Here is a 17,841-nt window from a genome sequence, read left to right as displayed (position 1 = left end):
GATACTCCCTCTGGTCTGCAGCCGGCTCAGTGCCTTATTTCCCGCTCTGCGTCCCTCTGTGCTCCTGATCATTTGTGTCCGACCCTTTGCAATCCTTTGGACTGTAGCCCACCAGGCTCCTCTGTCCATGGGATTTCCCAGGCAAGAGTACTGCAGAGGGTTGCCATTTCCTTCTCCAAGGGATCTTTCTGGCCCAAGGATCAAACGTTTGTCTCCTGTGTCTCCTGCATTGCAGGTGGATTCCTTACCCATTGAGCCATCCAGGAAGCCCTTGTTTCCCCCTGATGTCCATTCAAATACCCAAAAAAGCAAAAATTGGGAAGGGATGGCATCAGCCCCTGGAAGTTCTGGCTTTTCTACCCGTGACTCCAGGTTAGCAGAAGCATTCCTGACATGGACTGCACCCCAGAAGGGGTCCTGAGTGAGGGCTGTCAGTTAGCATACAGGATGCCCAGTTTCATTTGAGTTTCTGATCAACAATGAATAATCATTGGGACTGTCCCAAAAAACATGTGAGACAGACCAAAAAATGACTTGTGGCTTCTGTGAAATTGAAATGTAACTGGAGGGACTTCTCTGCTGGTCTAGTGGCTAAGACTCCTCACTCCCAAGGCAAGAGGTCTGAGTTCGATCCCTGGTCAGGGAGCTAGATCGCACATCCTACACAGTTCAGTTCAGTCGCTCAGTTGTATCCGACTCTTTGTGACCTCATGAACTGTAGCATGCCAGGCTTCCCTGTTGATCACCAACTCCCGGAACATGCTCAAACTCATGTCCACCAAGTTGGTGATGCCATCCAACCATCTCATCCTCTGTCGTCCCCTTCTTCTCCTGCCTTCATTCTTTCCCAGCATCAGGGTCTTTCCTAATCAGTCACTTCTTCACATCCAGTGGCCAAAGTATTGGAGCTTCAGCTTCAGCATCAGTCCTTCCAATGAATATTCAGGACTGATCTCCTTTAGGATGTACTGTTTGGATCTCCTTGCAGTCCAAGGGACTCTGAAGAGTCTTCTCCAACACCACAGTTCAAAAGCATCAATTCTTTGGTGCTCGGCTTTCTTTACAGTCCAACTCTCACATTCATACATGACTACTGGAAAAACCATAGCTTTGACTAGATGGACCTTTGTTGGCAAAGTAATGTCTCTGCTTTTTAATATGCTATCTAGGTTGGTCATAACTTTTCTTCCAAGGAGCAAGCATCTTTTAATTTCATGGCTGTAGTCACCATCTGCAGTGATTTTGGAGCCCAAAAAGATAAAGTCTGTCACTGTTTCCACTGTTTACCCATCTATTTCCCATGAAGTGATGGGACCAGATGCCATGATCTTAGTTTTCTGAATGTTGAGCTTTAAGCCAACTTTTTCAAACTCTTCTTTCACTTTCATCAAGAGGCTCTTTCCTTCTTCTTTGATTTCTGCCATAAGGGTGGTGTCATCTGCATATCTGAGGTTATTGATATTTCTCGCAGCAATCTTGATTCCAGTTTGTGCTTTATCCAGCCCAGCATTTCTCATGATGTACTCTGCATATAAGTTAAATAAGCAGGGTGACAATATATAGCCTTGATGTACTCCTTTCCCGACTTGGAACCAGTCTGTTGTTCCTTGTCCAGTTTTAACTGTTGCTTCCTGACCTGCATACAGATTTTTCAAGAGGCAGGTCAAGTGGTCTGATATTCCCAAATCTTGAAGAATTTTCCACAGTTTGTGGTAATCCACATGATCAAAGGCTTTGGCATAGTCAATAAAGCAGAAATAGATGTTTCTCTGGAACGCTCTTGCTTTTCAATGATCCAATGGACGTTGGCAATTTGATCTCTGGTTCCTCTGCCTTTTCTAAAACCAGCTTGAACATCTGGAAGTTCTCGGTTCACGTATTGCTGAAGCCTGGCTTGGAGAATTTTGAGCATTACTTTACTAGCGTGAGAGATGAGTGCAATTGTGTGATAGTTTGAGCATTCTTTGGCATTGCCTTTCTTTGGGATTGGAATGAAAACTGACCTTTTCCAGTCCTGTGGCCATTGCTGAGTTTTCCAAATTTGCTGGCATATTGAGTGCAGCACTTTAACAACATCATCTTTTAGGATTTGAAATAGCTCAACTGGAATTCCATCACCTCCACTAGCTTTGTTCATAGTGATGCTTCCTAAGGCCCACTTGACTTCACATTCCAGGATGTCTGGCTCTAGGTGAGTGATCGTACCATTGTGGTTATCTTCGTCATGAAGATCTTTTTTGTATAGTTCTGTGTATTCTTGCCAGCTCTTTTAAATATCTTCTGCTTCTCTTAGGTCCATACCATTTCTGTCCTTTATTGAGCCCATCTTTGCATGAAATGTTCCCTTGGTATCTCTAGTTTTCTTGAAGAGATCTCTAGTCTTTCCCATTCTATTGTCTCCCTCTATTTCTTTGCACTGATCACTGAGGAAGGCTTCCTTATCTCTCCTTGCTATTTTTTGGAACTTTGCATTCAAATGGGTATATCTTTCCTTTTCTCCTTTGCCTTTCACTTCTCTTCTTTTCACAGCTATCTGTAAGGCCTCCTCAGACAGCCATTTTGCTTTTTTGCATTTCTTTTTCTTGGAGATGGTCTTGATCCCTGCCTCCTGTACAATGTCAGGAACACCCATCCATAGTTCTTCAGGTACTCTCTCTATCAGATCTAATGCCCTGAATCGATTTCTCACTTTCACTGTATAATCGTAAGGGATTTGATTTAGGTCATACCTGAATGGTCTAGTGGTTTTCCCTACTTTCTTCAATTTAAGTCTGAATTTGGCAATAAGGAGTTCATGATCTGAGCCACAATCAGCTCCTGGTCTTGTTTTTGCTGACTGAATAGAGCTTCTCCATCTTTGGCTGTGAAGAATATAATCAATCTGATTTTGGTATTGACCATCTGGTGATGTCCATGTGTAGAGTCTTCTCTTGTGTTGTTGGAAGAGGGTGTTTGCTATGACCAGTGCGTTCTCTTGGCAAAACTCTATTAGCCTTTGCCCTGCTTCATTCTGTACTCCAAGGCCAAATTTGCCCGTTACTCCCTGTATTTCTTGACTTCCTACTTTTGCATTCCAGTCCCCTATAATGAAAAGGACATCTTTTTTGGGTGTTCGTTCTAGCAGGTCTTGTAGATCTTCATAGAACTGTTCAACTTCATTCTTCAGCATTACTGGTCGGGGCATAGATTTGGATTACTGTGATATTGAATGGTTTGCCTTGGAAACAAACAAAGCTCATTCTGTTGTTTTTGAGATTGCATCCAGGTACTGCATTTCGAACTCTCTTGTTGACTATGTGTCTCCAGTGTGGGCGGGCATACTACTCCTATTTAAAGCTGCAGGAAGTGAACCTCAAAACACTAACACTACTGAGCTGCAGAGAAAGGACTGGAAACCCAGGCTTCTGATCTGTGTATTAGTACACGCCCGTGAGGTGACTTTCAAATCTGGCCAATGCAGGATTAGGCTCACTCATTAACTGGCCAAGGTTAATTAATCAGACCTCCGGTCACAGGTCAGGCACAGGTCACGGCTGGGGGAAATGACCGATATCTTATTTCCTATCACTGTAGTCATGAAACAGATGGGAGGTTGGTTCTGCCCTCTGACATCCTTGTTGCCCATCTCTTCCTCCCGCATCCACCCCAGCTTCTCAGAAAAACCACTTCCTGAGGTTTAGCCCAAAAAGCAGCTTTTTCAGGCAGCTAGTGAATTGCAGTGATTTGAATTTGTGACATCCCTGGTGTTTGAAGGCAGAAGCACAGCATGTAGACAGCATCCTGTCCCCTGAGAAGAGGGAGAAGAGAGCAGTGCTATGGGAGCAAGTTTCCCGGGTGAGCTCGTCCTGCTTGGTGGGCAATCCTGGGGTCTCCATCCTCGGCAATGTGGGAGTCAGTTTCTTGATTATTTACCAAGGAGTTAAAATAGTTGTGTGAAACCTTTTTTTTTTTTTTTCTGATTAAGGAATCCACTAAGAACTGGAGGAAGGAACAGGAAGATATGTGGGGGCCACATACATATAGAAAGTCAGCTGATTGTCTATTTTTAAAAAGGTGAAATAGAGAAAAATTCTCTTACACATTTTGATTAATTAACTAGACTGCACTGGGTTTTAGTTGTTGCATTCAGGATCTTTGGTTTGGTGCACAGACTCTCTAGTTGTGGCACGCAGGCTTCAGTAGTTGCAGCACTCAGGCTTAGCTGCCCTGTAGCGTGTCATATCTTATTTCCCTGACCAGGGATGGAACCCTTGTCCTCTGAATTGCAAGGCGGATTCTTAAGCGCTGGACCACCAGGGAAGTCCCTCCTTTTATACATTTTTAACTCTGATTAAGACATTCAAACTTTACAAATGAAAACTAAGGGGCATGATTATCATTTCAAGGAATAAAATAAATGATGGAGAATATACGCTTCAGTTCTTATCTCACAGCCAAGGCATAAGAGAAAAGGAAGAGATTTGCATGAGAACTAGAAGGAGTGGTTCCCCTGGAAAGAGAGTGAGAAGGAGACAGACAGACAAACCCATGGAGAATGGTGAGGGAGGCTCTCCCATGAGGACGCACAAGTCCTGTGAAGAACCAGCCCCATGTCGTCTTGACTCTGGGCCTTAGCCCAGGTCACCCTGCTGAGCTGCCTGGGTCGGGGTAGGGGGTGGGTACAGGAGTCGTTTTATTTTATTTTATTTTATTATTTTAAAAATATTTATTTACTTGGCTGTACCAGGTCTTAGTTGCAGTATGTGAGATCTTAGATTTTAGTTGCAGCATGCAGAATCTTTAGTTGTGGGCATGTAGGCTCTTAATTGCATCATGTGGGATCTAGTTCCCTGACCAGGGAACAAACCTGGGCCCCCTGCAATGGACGCATGAAATCTTAGCCACTGGACAGCTAGGGAAGTCCCTACAACAGCCATTTCAAATGATTTCCAACACCCTGATACAGTCACATGATTTAAAAACTAAAAAGGACACAGTTTATAATGAAAAATATACTGAAAACTATAAAACTGCTGAGAGAAAACAAAGAAGACAAATAAATGGAGAGATATGCCATGTTCATGGGTCAGATACTCAGTATTGTTAGGTCGTCAGTTCTCCCCAAATTGATTCCCATGAATTTCAATGAAATTCCAATAGAATTTTTGGAAGGCTTCTTTTTGGGTTGAAACTGAGAAGTTGGTTTTAAAACTATATGGAAGGATGAAGGGTTTAGAATAGTCCAAGTAATTTTGAAAAGGTAGAGAAGTGTTTGAGGACTAACACTACCTGACTTCAGGATGTATTTTAAAGCTACAGAAATCAAAACTGGATGGTACTGCATAAAGGTAAACACACAAATCAGTGGAATAGAATACAGACTCCAGAATATATGTGCTCACATATGGACAGCTGATTCTCAGCAGAAGTTCAAAGAGAATTAACTGGACAAAAGACAGTCTTTTCAACAAACAATGCCAGAACAATTGGACATCCATATGCAACCAGTCCATCCTAAAGGAGATCAGTCCTGGGTGTTCACTGGAAGGACTGATGCTGAAGCTGAAACTCCAATACTTTGGCCACCTCATGCAAAGAGTTGACTCATTGGAAAAGACCCTGATGCTGGGAGGGACTGGGGGCAGGAGGAGAAGGGGACGGCAGAGGATGGGATGGCTGGATGGCATCACCGACTCGATGGACATGAGTTTGAGTAAACTCCGGGAGTTGGTGATGGACAGGGAGGCCTGGAGTGCTGCAATTCATGGGGTCACAAAGAGTCGGGCACAACTGAACAACTGAACTGAACTGATGCAATAAAAGAGAGAGAGAGAACTTTGATCCATGTCTTGTATCATGTACACAAGTTAACTCAAAATAGATAATAGATTGAAATGTAAAAACATAGGGGAAAAATTTTGAGACGTTGGTGGGCAAAGATATTTTAGACATGACACCAAAAGGAAATCTGATCCATTTAGATGTCATACATTAGATGTGATCCATAAAAGGAAAAATGGATAAAGGGAAAAATCCATAAAAGGAAAAATGGGCTTCAGTCTTAAAAATTTAAAGCTTCTGCTTGTTAAAAGATACCATTACAAAGATAAAAGACAGGATGAGATGGTTGAATGGCATCACCAACCAATGGACATGAGTTTGAGCAAGCTCTGGGAGTTGGTGATGGATAGGGAAGCCTGGCATGCTGCAGTCCATTGGATCACACATGACTGAGCGACTGAACTGAAGAAGATAAAAAAACATGCCACAAGCTAGGAGAAAATATTTGCAAATCACATAATTGATAAAAGACTTGTATCCAGAATATATAAAGAATTCTAAAAGCACAACACTAAGAAAACAAACAACCTAACTAATAATAGAGCAAAAGATTTTAATAGACCCATTAAATAACAAATAAGCACATAAAAATATGTTCAATATCATTAGTCATTAGGAAGATGCAAGTTCAAACCATAATAAGAAAGCTCTATGCTCCCCAGGTGGCTCAGTGGTAAAGAATCCGCCTGCCAGTGCAGAAGACTTGGGTTCAATCCCTGGGTCAGGAAGATCCCCTGGAAAAGGAAATGTCAACCCACTCCAGTATTCTTGCCTGGAATATTCCATGGACAGAGGAGCCATGGGTTCACAAAGAGCTGGACATGACTGAGCATGTACGTACACATGCTCCCTATTAGAATGGCTAAATTTGGAAAGATTGACCTGCCACTGTTAGAGAGGATGTGATGCAAGTAGAACTCTCATACGCTCCTGATGGGAATGAAAAAATGGTGTAATCAGCATGGTAAATAGTTTGTCAGTGTCTTAAAATGCTAAACATACACCTACCATAAAGCCCAGGCATTCTGCTTCTAGGTATTTACTCAAGTGAAATGAAAGGATGTGTCCAGACAAAGGCTTGTTTATAGCAGCTCTATCTGTATTAGGTCAAAATTGGAAACAAACCACATGTCCGTAAGTGGGTGAATGAACAAACTGGTATTTTCATGCAATGAAATGTTACTCGGCAATAAAAAAGGTGTAGTATTGATTATGCTGATTGAAAGAAGATAGACCAAAAAAAAAAAAAAAAAACCCCAATAAAAAAGTACATACTATATGAGTCCATTTATATACATATTAGAGTTAGCTCTTTGTCTACGATGGGAGTTGCAAATATTTTTTCCAGTTTGTAGTTTTTCTCTTGACTGAACTTTTTGGGGGGGATTGCGGGCAAAGCAGAACTTTAATTCATGGAGTATAATTTGCCAACATTTCATATTATGACTTCTGGATTTTAAATCATAGTTAAGCCAGCCTTTGCCCAAGGCATGAGGAATTCTTTTATGTTTTCTTCTAGAACTTTTATGTTTCAGTTGTACTTTCAGTTTGGTCTATTTGCAATTTATTCTGGTGCATAGTGTACATTGTAGGATATAGTTTTTCTACTTTTTTAAAAAGCAGTAACACATTTTTGAAATAAAGCTTTATTTTCTGTTGGTGTGTTCTAAAAGTACTAGCATTGTGTATGAAACAATGACTAATTTTTGGACGTTTACTTTGGAACTTAGGGCCATGGGGTGGGACATTTATCACTCTTGCTTGAATGTCACTTTGAGAAACAGAAGTTGCTTACTCCACAGTAGGTAAAAGTCACCTTTGACACCAACATTTATTTTATTACTCATGACGTTTCCTTTCTTTTCCTGCCAAATTGAAGTTTGGTAAATGGGTGGGAGTAATTTCCAATAGGTTGCCAAAGAAGATAGTTTATAGCGGGGAGTGGAAAATACAAAACAACAACAACCAAAAAAAAAAGAAAAAAATCCTTTCTGCACGCATTGCCCTCTAACAGCTCTTATCAAAACTTCCAGATTTACCATGTGACAGTATTCAAGGGTACCTTTTCAGAAAGGAGCACTGTGACCCCCAAGGCAATGATACTCTCTTTCTGACCATACAGTTAACTTGTCCTCTTTCAGTCTATCACCCATTTTACTCGTGGTTTTTGATCATTTACTAGGCACCAGGCACTGTGCCTGCCACCATGGAGCCAGCAGTCTGCTTGGGGAGGCGGGGCATATTAGAAAGTGTCTGAGAAAGGAAGGTGAGGGGGCCCAGAGGAAGGGCAGCTCAGTGTGGGGAAGACAGGGGAGGATGCTGAAGGATTGATGCCTAGACTGAGTTATGATGAATGGGTAGGAATTCGTCAGAAAAGGAGAGGGGAAAGGGTACCAGAGTGTTGGCAAAGTCACAGACATGTGATGTGTTCTGGGAACTATAAATTTCAGCAACCAGAGGGCAGGGCAAGGAAGGAAGAAGTGAGACACCAGGCTGGAGAGGTAAGCAAGGGCTGGGCCGTGAAGGATGGGGAAGTGACTTTCTCTGGAGGGCAATGGTGGTTGGGGAAGGGCATTACAGGGTCTCCCTGACAAACCTGCAATTCTCTAGAAAAACAGTCAGTCCTCTCCAAGCCCGTATCAGGAAAGGCAGGAGGTCCAGACTTGGGCTGTGTGAGAAGAGACCCCTTGGAGGGGCCAGAGGAAAAGCAGAGAGACGTGCTGAGTGTGCGGGGAGAGAAGCCCTTTGTGGGAAGATTGGAGAAAGGGAGGGAGGAACTTCTCAGGCTGCCATGAGAAGGGGGCCCCCAGACCCAGTGGAGACACAAAGAGGGTCAGGAGCGCTGAGGCAAATGTCACTCATGTCTCCCCCCACCCCAAACAAACTAAACAAAGCAGCTGCGCTCAGTGGCCCCTCAGGAAGGCCAGTCATTTCCTGAGGAGATATGAGGCCGTCCAGGCATTGTTCCTGGTTTCTAGCATGGCTGCCATTACCTGACCAGCGCCTCGGCCAGTGTGTCCGCAGCGCCTGGAGACGCTCCCAATTGTGGTCTCTGCTTTTCACAGGGCAGATCTCTCAACTGTGACTCCAGAGAAGTGTCTTCTGCCCCCCGGGGCATGGCCGCAACGCAGAACTAACCGCCAAAGTCTTCGCTTCTCTCAGGATGCAGCTGAGGTGGACCCAGCAGGGCATGATGTGGCTCGGAGCCCTGCTGACACTTTTGCTCTGTGAGTTCCCACTCTTGCTCAACATCACTTAAGCTTCTTGAGAAGGGAAGCTCATGAAATCAATGTATTTCTCCTGTCTTTTCCAGGTTCAAGCCTCAAAGGTCAAGAAAACTGTAAGTCGTGAGATTCCCATCTAGCTTCATTCCCTCTTTCTGTGACTCTTTCTGCTTGTTAGGATTGGTGGGTGAAAGGAGGGGTGATTGGAAAACGAGTGATTCCACAATTTGGGGTTTTTTTTTGGTTGTTGTTCTGCCATAAATTTCTTTCTTTTTTTAATTTTAAGATTTATTTGTTAATTTATTCATTTTAGTTTTCGGCTGCGGTGGGTCTTGTCGCTGCGCTCGGGTTTTTTCCGGCTGCGGCGAGCGGAGGTTACTCTCCAGCTGTGGTGCGCGGCGGGCTTCTCATTGTGGTGGCTTCCCTTGTTCTGGCTCACCAGCTTAGTTACTCCTCGGCACATGGGGTCTTCCTGGATTAGGAATTGCACCTCTGTCCCTCACATTGCAAGGTGGATTCTTAACCACTGGACCACCAGGGAAGCCCTCTACCATAGCATATCTATTTTTCATATCCCCAATTGTTTTTACTAAAAAATGAGATACAATCAACTTGTTAGATTCATGAAGTCAGAACAGAGTTTAAATTGTCGTTATGAAAAATAAATAAATAAATTGTCATTATGACTTCTCTCCTAAATGATCTAAAACAGGTTAGATATCATCTCCCATCTATCCATGAGGCTATGATATCTAACATACCTGCAAATTATCTGCAAAATACCTGTAATACTTTGTTCTGGGGCACGGGAAGCAGGTTTTTGCCTGACTTTGAAATCTGGCCTGTCATCCACTTTAGAGCTGATTTGGAATCGTTAAGATAAGCAGGTTTTGTTGTGCTTCATCTGGGACCCGGTGAAGTAGGGGACTGGGCGGGGTCTGGGGACTGAATAGAGGGAGAGCTCACAGAATGAGATCCCCTTGTCAGAGGTCACGTCAGTTGGCAGCAGTTGGGTGACTGGGTTGCTGCTTGGAGACGCCTTATGTGCGTGGCTGTTTGTTGAGCCCCCAGCTTGGAGCAGTCACTCGTATGGGGAGGGCTCATGAGACTCATGAGGCCGATTTGGCAGGTCTCCTGTGATTGCCCAAGTGCTTCGAAGGGTGTTTGATCCCCATGGCTACCCACAGAATCAGGATGTCCATTAGCTTCGTAATCAGACTACTTGACCGATGAAATCTCTGACCCTCAGAGGAACTTGTCCAAAAAGAGTCAGTTAGAACATCAGCAATAGAACTTCCCCTTCTCAAAACCCGATTGTCTGGAGTCTGAAGCCACAGGTTTGACTCAGATCTTTAAAGCTACTATTACTCTGTCTCTTGGAGCTTTTTTTTTTTTTTTGAGGTACCTCTGTACTGTTATTTGTTTGCTTGTTTGAAAATTTTGTTTTATTTTTGGCTGTGCTGAGCCTTGATTGCTGTTTGAGGGCTTTGTCTAGTTGCAGTGAGCAGGGGTTACTCTCCAGTTGCCCTGCCCGGACTTCTCATTGTAGTGGCTTCTTTGTTGCAAGAGCACGGTCTTTAGTAAATGTGGGCTCTAGAGTGAGCAGGCTTCAGTAGTTGTGGTCATGGGCTTAGTTGCCACAGTCCTCCCAGACCAGGGATCAAACCCATGTCCCCTGCATTGATAGGTGGACTCTCAACCACTGAACCACCAGGGAAGTCCCTCTTTGAGCCTTTTTCTCAGTCTGTAAAACCATTGTGATGAGTCAGTATGAGATGAGATGAAAGAGGTGACTCACCTGCCCACCATATAGTAGTTAGTAAAATAATGGTTTATCATGGTTCTAACTCAGGGCTTCCCCAGTGGTTCAGCGGTAAATAATCTGCCTGCAATGCAGGAGATTCGGGTTCGACCCATGGGTCAGGAAGATCCCCTGGAGAAGGAAATGGCAACCCACTCAAGTATTCTTGCCTGGAAAATTCCATGGACAGAGGAGGCTGGTGGACTACAGTTCATGGGGTTGCAACGACTCAATAACAACAATGATCCTAGTTCACCATCACCCTCGTAGCTCCTCCTCTGTCCACTGCAGCCTTGTGCCTCTGCTTTGGTCCAGACCACACCCTGCCTCTGGACTTCTTTAGCTCTCTGTTCTTCGTCCCTGTGTAGCCCTATACTAAGGTCACAGGTGTGGAGCCCTGTACCAAGGTCACAGGATAAAAATCTCTGGAATGACTAAGCCCCATACCAAAATGTCATGGTCCATGTGCATTTTGGAAAAGAATTTCCAGACATGAGGCAGAATGAGATGAGAAGAAAGTTTCTTATAGTGGGAGATGCTGTTAGAATAGCAGGCCGTCTCAAGGGAGAGCCATTTCTGACAACCATTTCTCAGGCTAGTAGCCTGTTTTTGTAGCTCCAGGACAGACAGTTCCTACTGGAATGGTGGCATTAGGTGATTGGTTAGGATCCTGTGTGTGTGTTAGTAGCTCAGTCGTGTCCGACTCTTTGCGACCCCATGGACTGCAGCATGCCAGGCCTCCCTGTCCATCACCAACTCCCGGAGTTTACTCAAACTCATGTCCATTGAGTTGGTGATGCCGTCCAACCATCTCATCCTCTGTCGTCCCCTTCTCCTCCTGCCTTCAATCCTTCTCAGCATCAGGGTCTTTCCAAATGAGTCAGCTCTTTGCATCAGATAGGTTGGGTATTTTACCTAATATTGGGTCAGGGAACTGGCCGGTTTAGATCCAGAGGCTCATGGCAACAGTTGCAGTGGGGCTTGGTCAGTTCCGGAGATTTTTATCCTCTGACCTTGGTATAGGACTCCCACAGTCCCCACCTCAGGGGGAAGTCAGTCACTCCTTGCCCAGGTTTCCCAGAGAAAGGTCTTTGTAACTTTGGGGAAGACCTCAGGCTCTCCGACTGCCTCCTGAGGCCTCCATCCTATTTTACCTAAGGTACCTGTGCAAGGTCACCGCTGGGTGATGGCAGAGCCAGGTGGGGGGGCCTGGGACTCAGGTCTACCATTCCTTAGACCACCCAGGACCATGTGCCTGACCTGCCAGCCTGCTCCATGGTTGAAGTGCTTGGTCAGCCCTGGCCCTTCCTCTCCTTTTACCTCAGGCCCCCACCCAACCCCAGCCGGCCAGTCTCAGGAGATGACCTCAGCTCCCTCTTCACCTAGAACACAAGGCTGTCTGGAGGGAACTCCCTCCACTTCCCGCCCTGCCCCGGCTTCAGGCTTATCTGCCTCCCCACCCGTCCTCCCAGCTTCCCTCCTGGCTTCAGAGGCCATGTCTACCCTGCAGCTGGGTAGGGCCGGCTGGTCCACCTGGGCTCTGAGCCCATCCCTGGCATCACCCCCTCCCCCAGAATCTCACGCTGTCCCTGACTGAGCCGCCTACCCCACTTTTAGTAGCTACCCCTGCCTTTGTGGCTCTTTCAGTCTACAGACGTGATTCGTAACACTTTATTTTAGGAAAAAGAAAAATCACAAACAAACCCCCCATTTATCTTCTGTCCCCCTATCTATTCGCTCCCTTCCTCAGTCAAACTCCTCTGAAGCCTTGTTTCTTTAATATTTATTTCTTTATTTTTGGGCTGCTTGGTATTTGGAATCTTACTTCCCTGACCGGGCACTAAACCCGTGCCCTCTGCAGTGGAAGCGTGGAGGGTTAACCACTGGACCGTCAGGGAAATCCTCTGATGCCTGATTTCTAATCACTTCTCTGCTTCCTCACCTCTCAGTCAACCCTACCAAGCAAGTCTGGCTTTGGCCCCCACACCTCCCAAATCCTCGCTATGAGGTGATGCCAAATGCCAGGGACACATCCAGACCTTGGCCTTCAGGACCCCAGTGTTTGCACAAAGCCTCATTCTTTGGCCTTGTAAACCCTCTTCCCTGGTGTTCTCGCACCAGGGAGACTTTCTGACAGGAAGACTTGGACTTTCCCAGGGTCTGATCCTTGCTGAAGCTCATCTCCTCCTCCCTCCCCCAACACACACCTCCACATGCCCACCCTCCAGTTCCACTCCAGCTCTGGCCGCTCCACTGATGGTCAGGCTTTCTCCGGGGCCGTGGCTGACGTTTCCTCCTAGTCATCCCCTAGGGTCCCTCAAACCAGCTGCAGCACCAGAACTTTGTCCCGCCCTTATCTTTGTCTGGCCTTGTCTCCTTTAGTCTGCAGCACCTAGGTACCTAATCCAGGAACCTTATCTTCCATCTTTTACCTCAATCCCCATGGCCAATCAAACAGGTCAAATACATATAACAAATATTATTATTATTATTTTATACTTTTTTGGCTGCACCGCATGGCATGTAGGATCTTAGTTCCCTCACCAGGGAGGGAACCCATGCCCTTGCAGTATGTTCATAATGTCGTACAAACATCACCACTGTCTAGCTCCAGAACATTTTCTTCACCCTCAAAAAAGCGAAGTCCTTCTGCATCCAGTAAACATTTCTCAAGCCCATCCCTGCCCCTCAGCCCACTGAGTCTGCCCGAGCTCAGGCCGCATCAGCTTTCACCTGGACCTTCATGCATGTAGTTATGGCCTCCCCTCCCAGCCCACAGTGGTCTTTCTAAAGCTCCAGTATCATCCAGTTACCCCCCACCCCTCCCAAGACCCCGAGGACAGGGCCCTGCAGGTCAGCATGGTGGACAAGGTTCTCTGTTCTGGCCCCTCCTACCTGTCCCCACACTCCAGTTCCTATGACCACCTGTCCCCGGAATGCATTGATTTCTCCTGCCCCTGTGCTCTGGTACATGCTGTTCTCCTGCCCTGAGTCCCCCACCCATCCCTTCTGTCCCGGTCCAAGGCTCAGTTCCGGGGTCACTTCCTTCAGACTTGCCTTGGCCTCTGCTGAGCACCCCTTCCTCCTGGCCTTACACCACTTACTCCAGCCGTCTGGGTCCCCACTAGCCTGCACGGTCTAGGACAACAGGGCTGCTTTCTTATTCACCTTGTGATCCCAGCACCTGGCACCTGGTGCTCGGGGAATATTTTCCTGAAAGAGGCTGGGACTGAACCTGGAGGTACCTGAGATTCAGGGGAGCTGGGTAAGCACACTCCATGCTAGCATCACGGGTCACCAGGGCCCCCATGCTTCGTGGCTCCCTGTATTTTCCTGAGACTGGTGGATGGTCCCTCCTTCTCTACCGCCCACCCCCAGCCGCCCACTTCTTTATGAGTCATTTCCAGGTGGAGGACTGAGGAGGTGACTGAGTCACGCTGCCTCATCTTCCCCAGAGCTTCAGCATCCGCTGACCGTGTGCCTGAAGTGGAGGGAAGCAGGGCCCTTTGTTTTAGGGTGCGGGGCCTTGGTGCTGTGGTCCCCTGGTGTCTCATCTGAGCTGTGGTGACTCTCTTGCTTTGGATCTCCATCTGCCCTTCATCTCTCCAGGTTAAAAAAAATCTGTCCTCTTTGAGCTTCCCTGGTGGCTCAGATGGTAAAAATCTGCCTGCAATGCCGGAAACCCTGGTTCAATCCTGGAGTTGGGAAGATCCCCTGGAGAAGGAAGTGGTAACCCACTTGAGTATTCTTGCCTGGGAAATGCCATGGACAGAGGAGCCTGGAGGGCTACAGTTCATGGGGTTGCAAAGAGTTGGACACGACTGAGCAACTAACACTTCACTTCTCAACCATGTCCTTTCATTACAGTTCTGAACCTTTGGTGTCCTCTCTCCAGAAAAACACACACTTGCATAGAATTGGAGGTGGTTCATGAGTCTGCTAACACCTCTCTGTGAACTTTGGGGAGGCTTGGGTTGTAACAATCACTCTGTTGTGTAAATAATGAGCCCTACACACAGTAACCCAGTTTGGCTGCTTCTGGAAAGTTTATTCACAAAGAGGATATTATTTTCCATATTATCTTAATGATCGCATCCCCAGTGGTTCAGCTGTAAAGAATCCGCCTGCCAATGCAGAAGATGCAGGAGATTCGGGTTTGATCCCTGGGTCAGGAAGATCCCCTGGAGAGGGAAATGGCAACCCACTACAGTATTCTTGCCTGGGAAATCCCAGGGACAGGGGAGACTGGTGGGCTGCCATCCAAAGTGTTGCAAAGATTCGGACATGACAGACTGAGCACACACGTGTTGTAATAATCAGGTAGAGATTTTTGAAGGTTGTGTGGTGTATTTGTTATCTATTACTCCTTAACGAATTATCCCCAAACTCAGTGGTTTAAGATAATTTATCATCTCCTGCAGTTTCTGAGGGGCAGGAGTCTGGGAATGGCTTAGTTGGGTGGTGCTGACTCAGGGTTTGTCTGGAAGTTGCAGGTAAAATATTGGTCAGTGTTATGATTTACCTGTGGAGAAGGCAATGGCACCCCACTCCAGTACTCTTGCCTGGAAAACCCCATGGACGGAGGAGCCTGGTGGGCTGCAGTCCATGGGGTCTCGAAGAGTTGGACACGACTGAACGACTTTACTTTCACTTTTCACTTTCCTGCATTGGAGAAGGAAATGGCAACCCACTCCAGTGTTCTTGCCTGGAGAATCCCAGGGACAGCGGAGCCTGGTGGGCTGCCGTCTATGGGGTCGCACAGAGTCGGACACGACTGAAGCGACTTAGCAGCAGCACCATGATTTACCTGAGGGCTTGTCTGATGCTGTGGATTCTGCCTTTAAGCCCACTCATGAGGCCATTCCTCACCATGTGGGTCTCTGCAGAGGGAGGCTCATGACACGGCAGCTGGCTTTGCGCAGAGTGGGTGATCCCAGAAGAGGAGGGGGTACCCAAGAGGAAAATTGCAATTACAAACTAATCTCAAAAGTGACCTACTAGCACTTCTGCAATATTGTTGTTCCTGAGACCAACCCTGGTCCGACGTGGGAGGGGACCACTTGCGGGTGTGACAGTAGAAGGCAGGGCTCATTGGGGTGCCCTCTTGAAAACTGGAAACCAGAAGGGTGTTGGTGGAGGTTGTGGTCGTGGTGATAAAACCGAGACTGCTGGTCTGTTGCATCAAGTCAATGAGCTGGGATTCATATCTTGGTACATTTTATAAATGCTTCCCCTTCTGTCCTGTCTTCCCTTCTTCTTTCTTGTCTGCTCCCGCTGGCTGGCTATGGAAGTGTGAGATCCCTACCAGCGAATCAGCTGAGTTAATCTATTAAGCAGACGTACGTTAGGTTTGCTTAGAAAAATGAGGTGGCGGAAGCGCCTGGTGTTAGTACACACCCTCCTCTTGAAAAACCAACTACCCGATGCTTTAGCTGAGCTTGCTGTAAAATGGTTAGACAGTGTTAGACCGCCCTAGGGCTGATCAGTAGGGAGACTCTGGCAGGGCTGGCGCTGAGGCTGGAAGGCCTGGAGTAGGAAAGGGTGGTGAAGTGTAGACCATGAGCCCCAGGTGGGCAGAAACTGTGCCAGTCTTACCCTTCTCTGAGCCCCCAACATTGGGTGCAGTGCCTGGCACAGAGACGGCCCCTCCAGTATCTGCTGAATGAGTGATGCTAAGTGGGAAGGAGATGTCAATCAGGGGCCAGGCATTGGGCAAAGCGGACCTGCCCTTTCAGTGTTCTCAGCTGCCTTGGTTTGGTCATTCATTGTTTGAGATTAAAATACCAAGGAAGGCAAGTATTAGTGTTCCTTCTTTACAGGAGGAGAGGTGGTATCCTGGAAGGGTTAGATAACTCCCAGGGACACCCAGCTAACGGCTGAGGGACCAGGGGTTTGGGACCAGATGTGCCCGACTCTGCTTTCTTCCTGGTCCCAGTTCTGTGTCCCAGTGATTCAGGCATGGGTGTGCATTTCATTCAGATGATGACAGTAAAGTAGCCCCAACCAGCGGGGTAACTAACACCAGGAGTCTGGAGAAGTTGTTGTAATTCACCTTAGAAATTTAAAAATATTTTAGGTTTTTAAAAATTATTAATTTGGCTGTGCTGGGTCTTCACTGCTGCGAGGGGTTTTCTCTAGTTGTGGTAGGTGGGGGCTCCTCTTTAGTTGCGGTAGCTTCTCTTGTTGAAACACACGGGCTCTAGGGCACCCAGGCTCAGCAGTTGCGTCTCCCGGGCTCTAAAGCTCAGGCTTGGTAGTTGGGGCCCATGGATTTAGTTGCTTCATCACATGTGGGATCTTCCCGGATCCAGATCAAGTATCAAACCTGTGTTTCTGCTTTGCTGGGGGGACTCTTTACCGCTGAGCCACGAGGGAAACCCTGTTTTGTTTTGTTTTTCCCCTGAAAAAAATTTGCTAGAAATAAGACTTCAAGAAAGAGCTTTAGAAAGCACAAGATTCAACAGCTGGTTTTATATCTGTGACTGACGGAATCTAGTCAACATTTCAAAAGCACTTTGTGCCAGGAACTGTGCTCCAAGGACTTAAACTCAATTTCTCATTTACACTGACTATTATTATGTCCATTGTGACTTCCCTGGTGGCTCAGTGGTAAAGAATATGCCTGCCAAGTAGGAGACTCAGGTTTGATCCCTGGGTCAGGAAGATCCCTTGGAGAAGAAAACAGCAACCCACTCCAGTATTCTGGTCTGGTAAATCCCATGGACAGAAGAGCCTGTCAGGCTACAGACTGTGGGATCGCAAAAGAGTCGGACAAGACTTAGCCACTGAACAACAATGTCCATTGTATGTATAAACAAACTTGAGACTCAGAGAAGTTCAGTGACTTATCTAAAGCCACACAAGTTGTGTGCAGAGATGGGATTTGGTCCAGAAAGTCTGACTCTGCACTCATCCCCCTGCTCTCTATCTCCTGATAGAATCACTGTACTAAACAGCATCACTTAAAATGAAGGAGAAGGTACTGAAGGAGTAGGG

The 17,841-nt window shown here is 46.5% G+C and overlaps 1 protein-coding gene across 5 annotated transcripts in view; it reads left to right on the top strand.

The window, feature by feature from the left end:
- Positions 1 to 8,173: 8,173 nt before the first annotated feature.
- PECAM1 (platelet and endothelial cell adhesion molecule 1) overlaps positions 8,174 to 17,841 on the top strand; it is a 62,340-nt gene continuing 52,672 nt past the window's right edge. For 4 of the 5 annotated variants that reach the window (XM_043905050.1, XM_043905051.1, XM_043905049.1 and 1 more), the window contains exons 1-2: positions 8,773 to 9,047; positions 9,134 to 9,160. In XM_043905050.1, the coding sequence (XP_043760985.1) occupies positions 8,984 to 9,047; positions 9,134 to 9,160 (91 nt within the window). In that variant the 5' untranslated portion in view covers positions 8,773 to 8,983. Of the gene's footprint in view, positions 8,322 to 8,772; positions 9,048 to 9,133; positions 9,161 to 17,841 lie in introns of those variants that run through there. The other variant, XM_043905046.1, reaches the window with a different exon arrangement.

The sequence above is a fragment of the Cervus elaphus genome, chromosome 5 (assembly GCF_910594005.1).
Source record: "Cervus elaphus chromosome 5, mCerEla1.1, whole genome shotgun sequence".
Classification (NCBI taxonomy): Eukaryota; Metazoa; Chordata; class Mammalia; order Artiodactyla; family Cervidae; genus Cervus; species Cervus elaphus.
The sequence above is the reverse complement of the archived record's forward strand: the minus strand, read 5'-3'. Positions and strand labels throughout refer to the sequence as shown.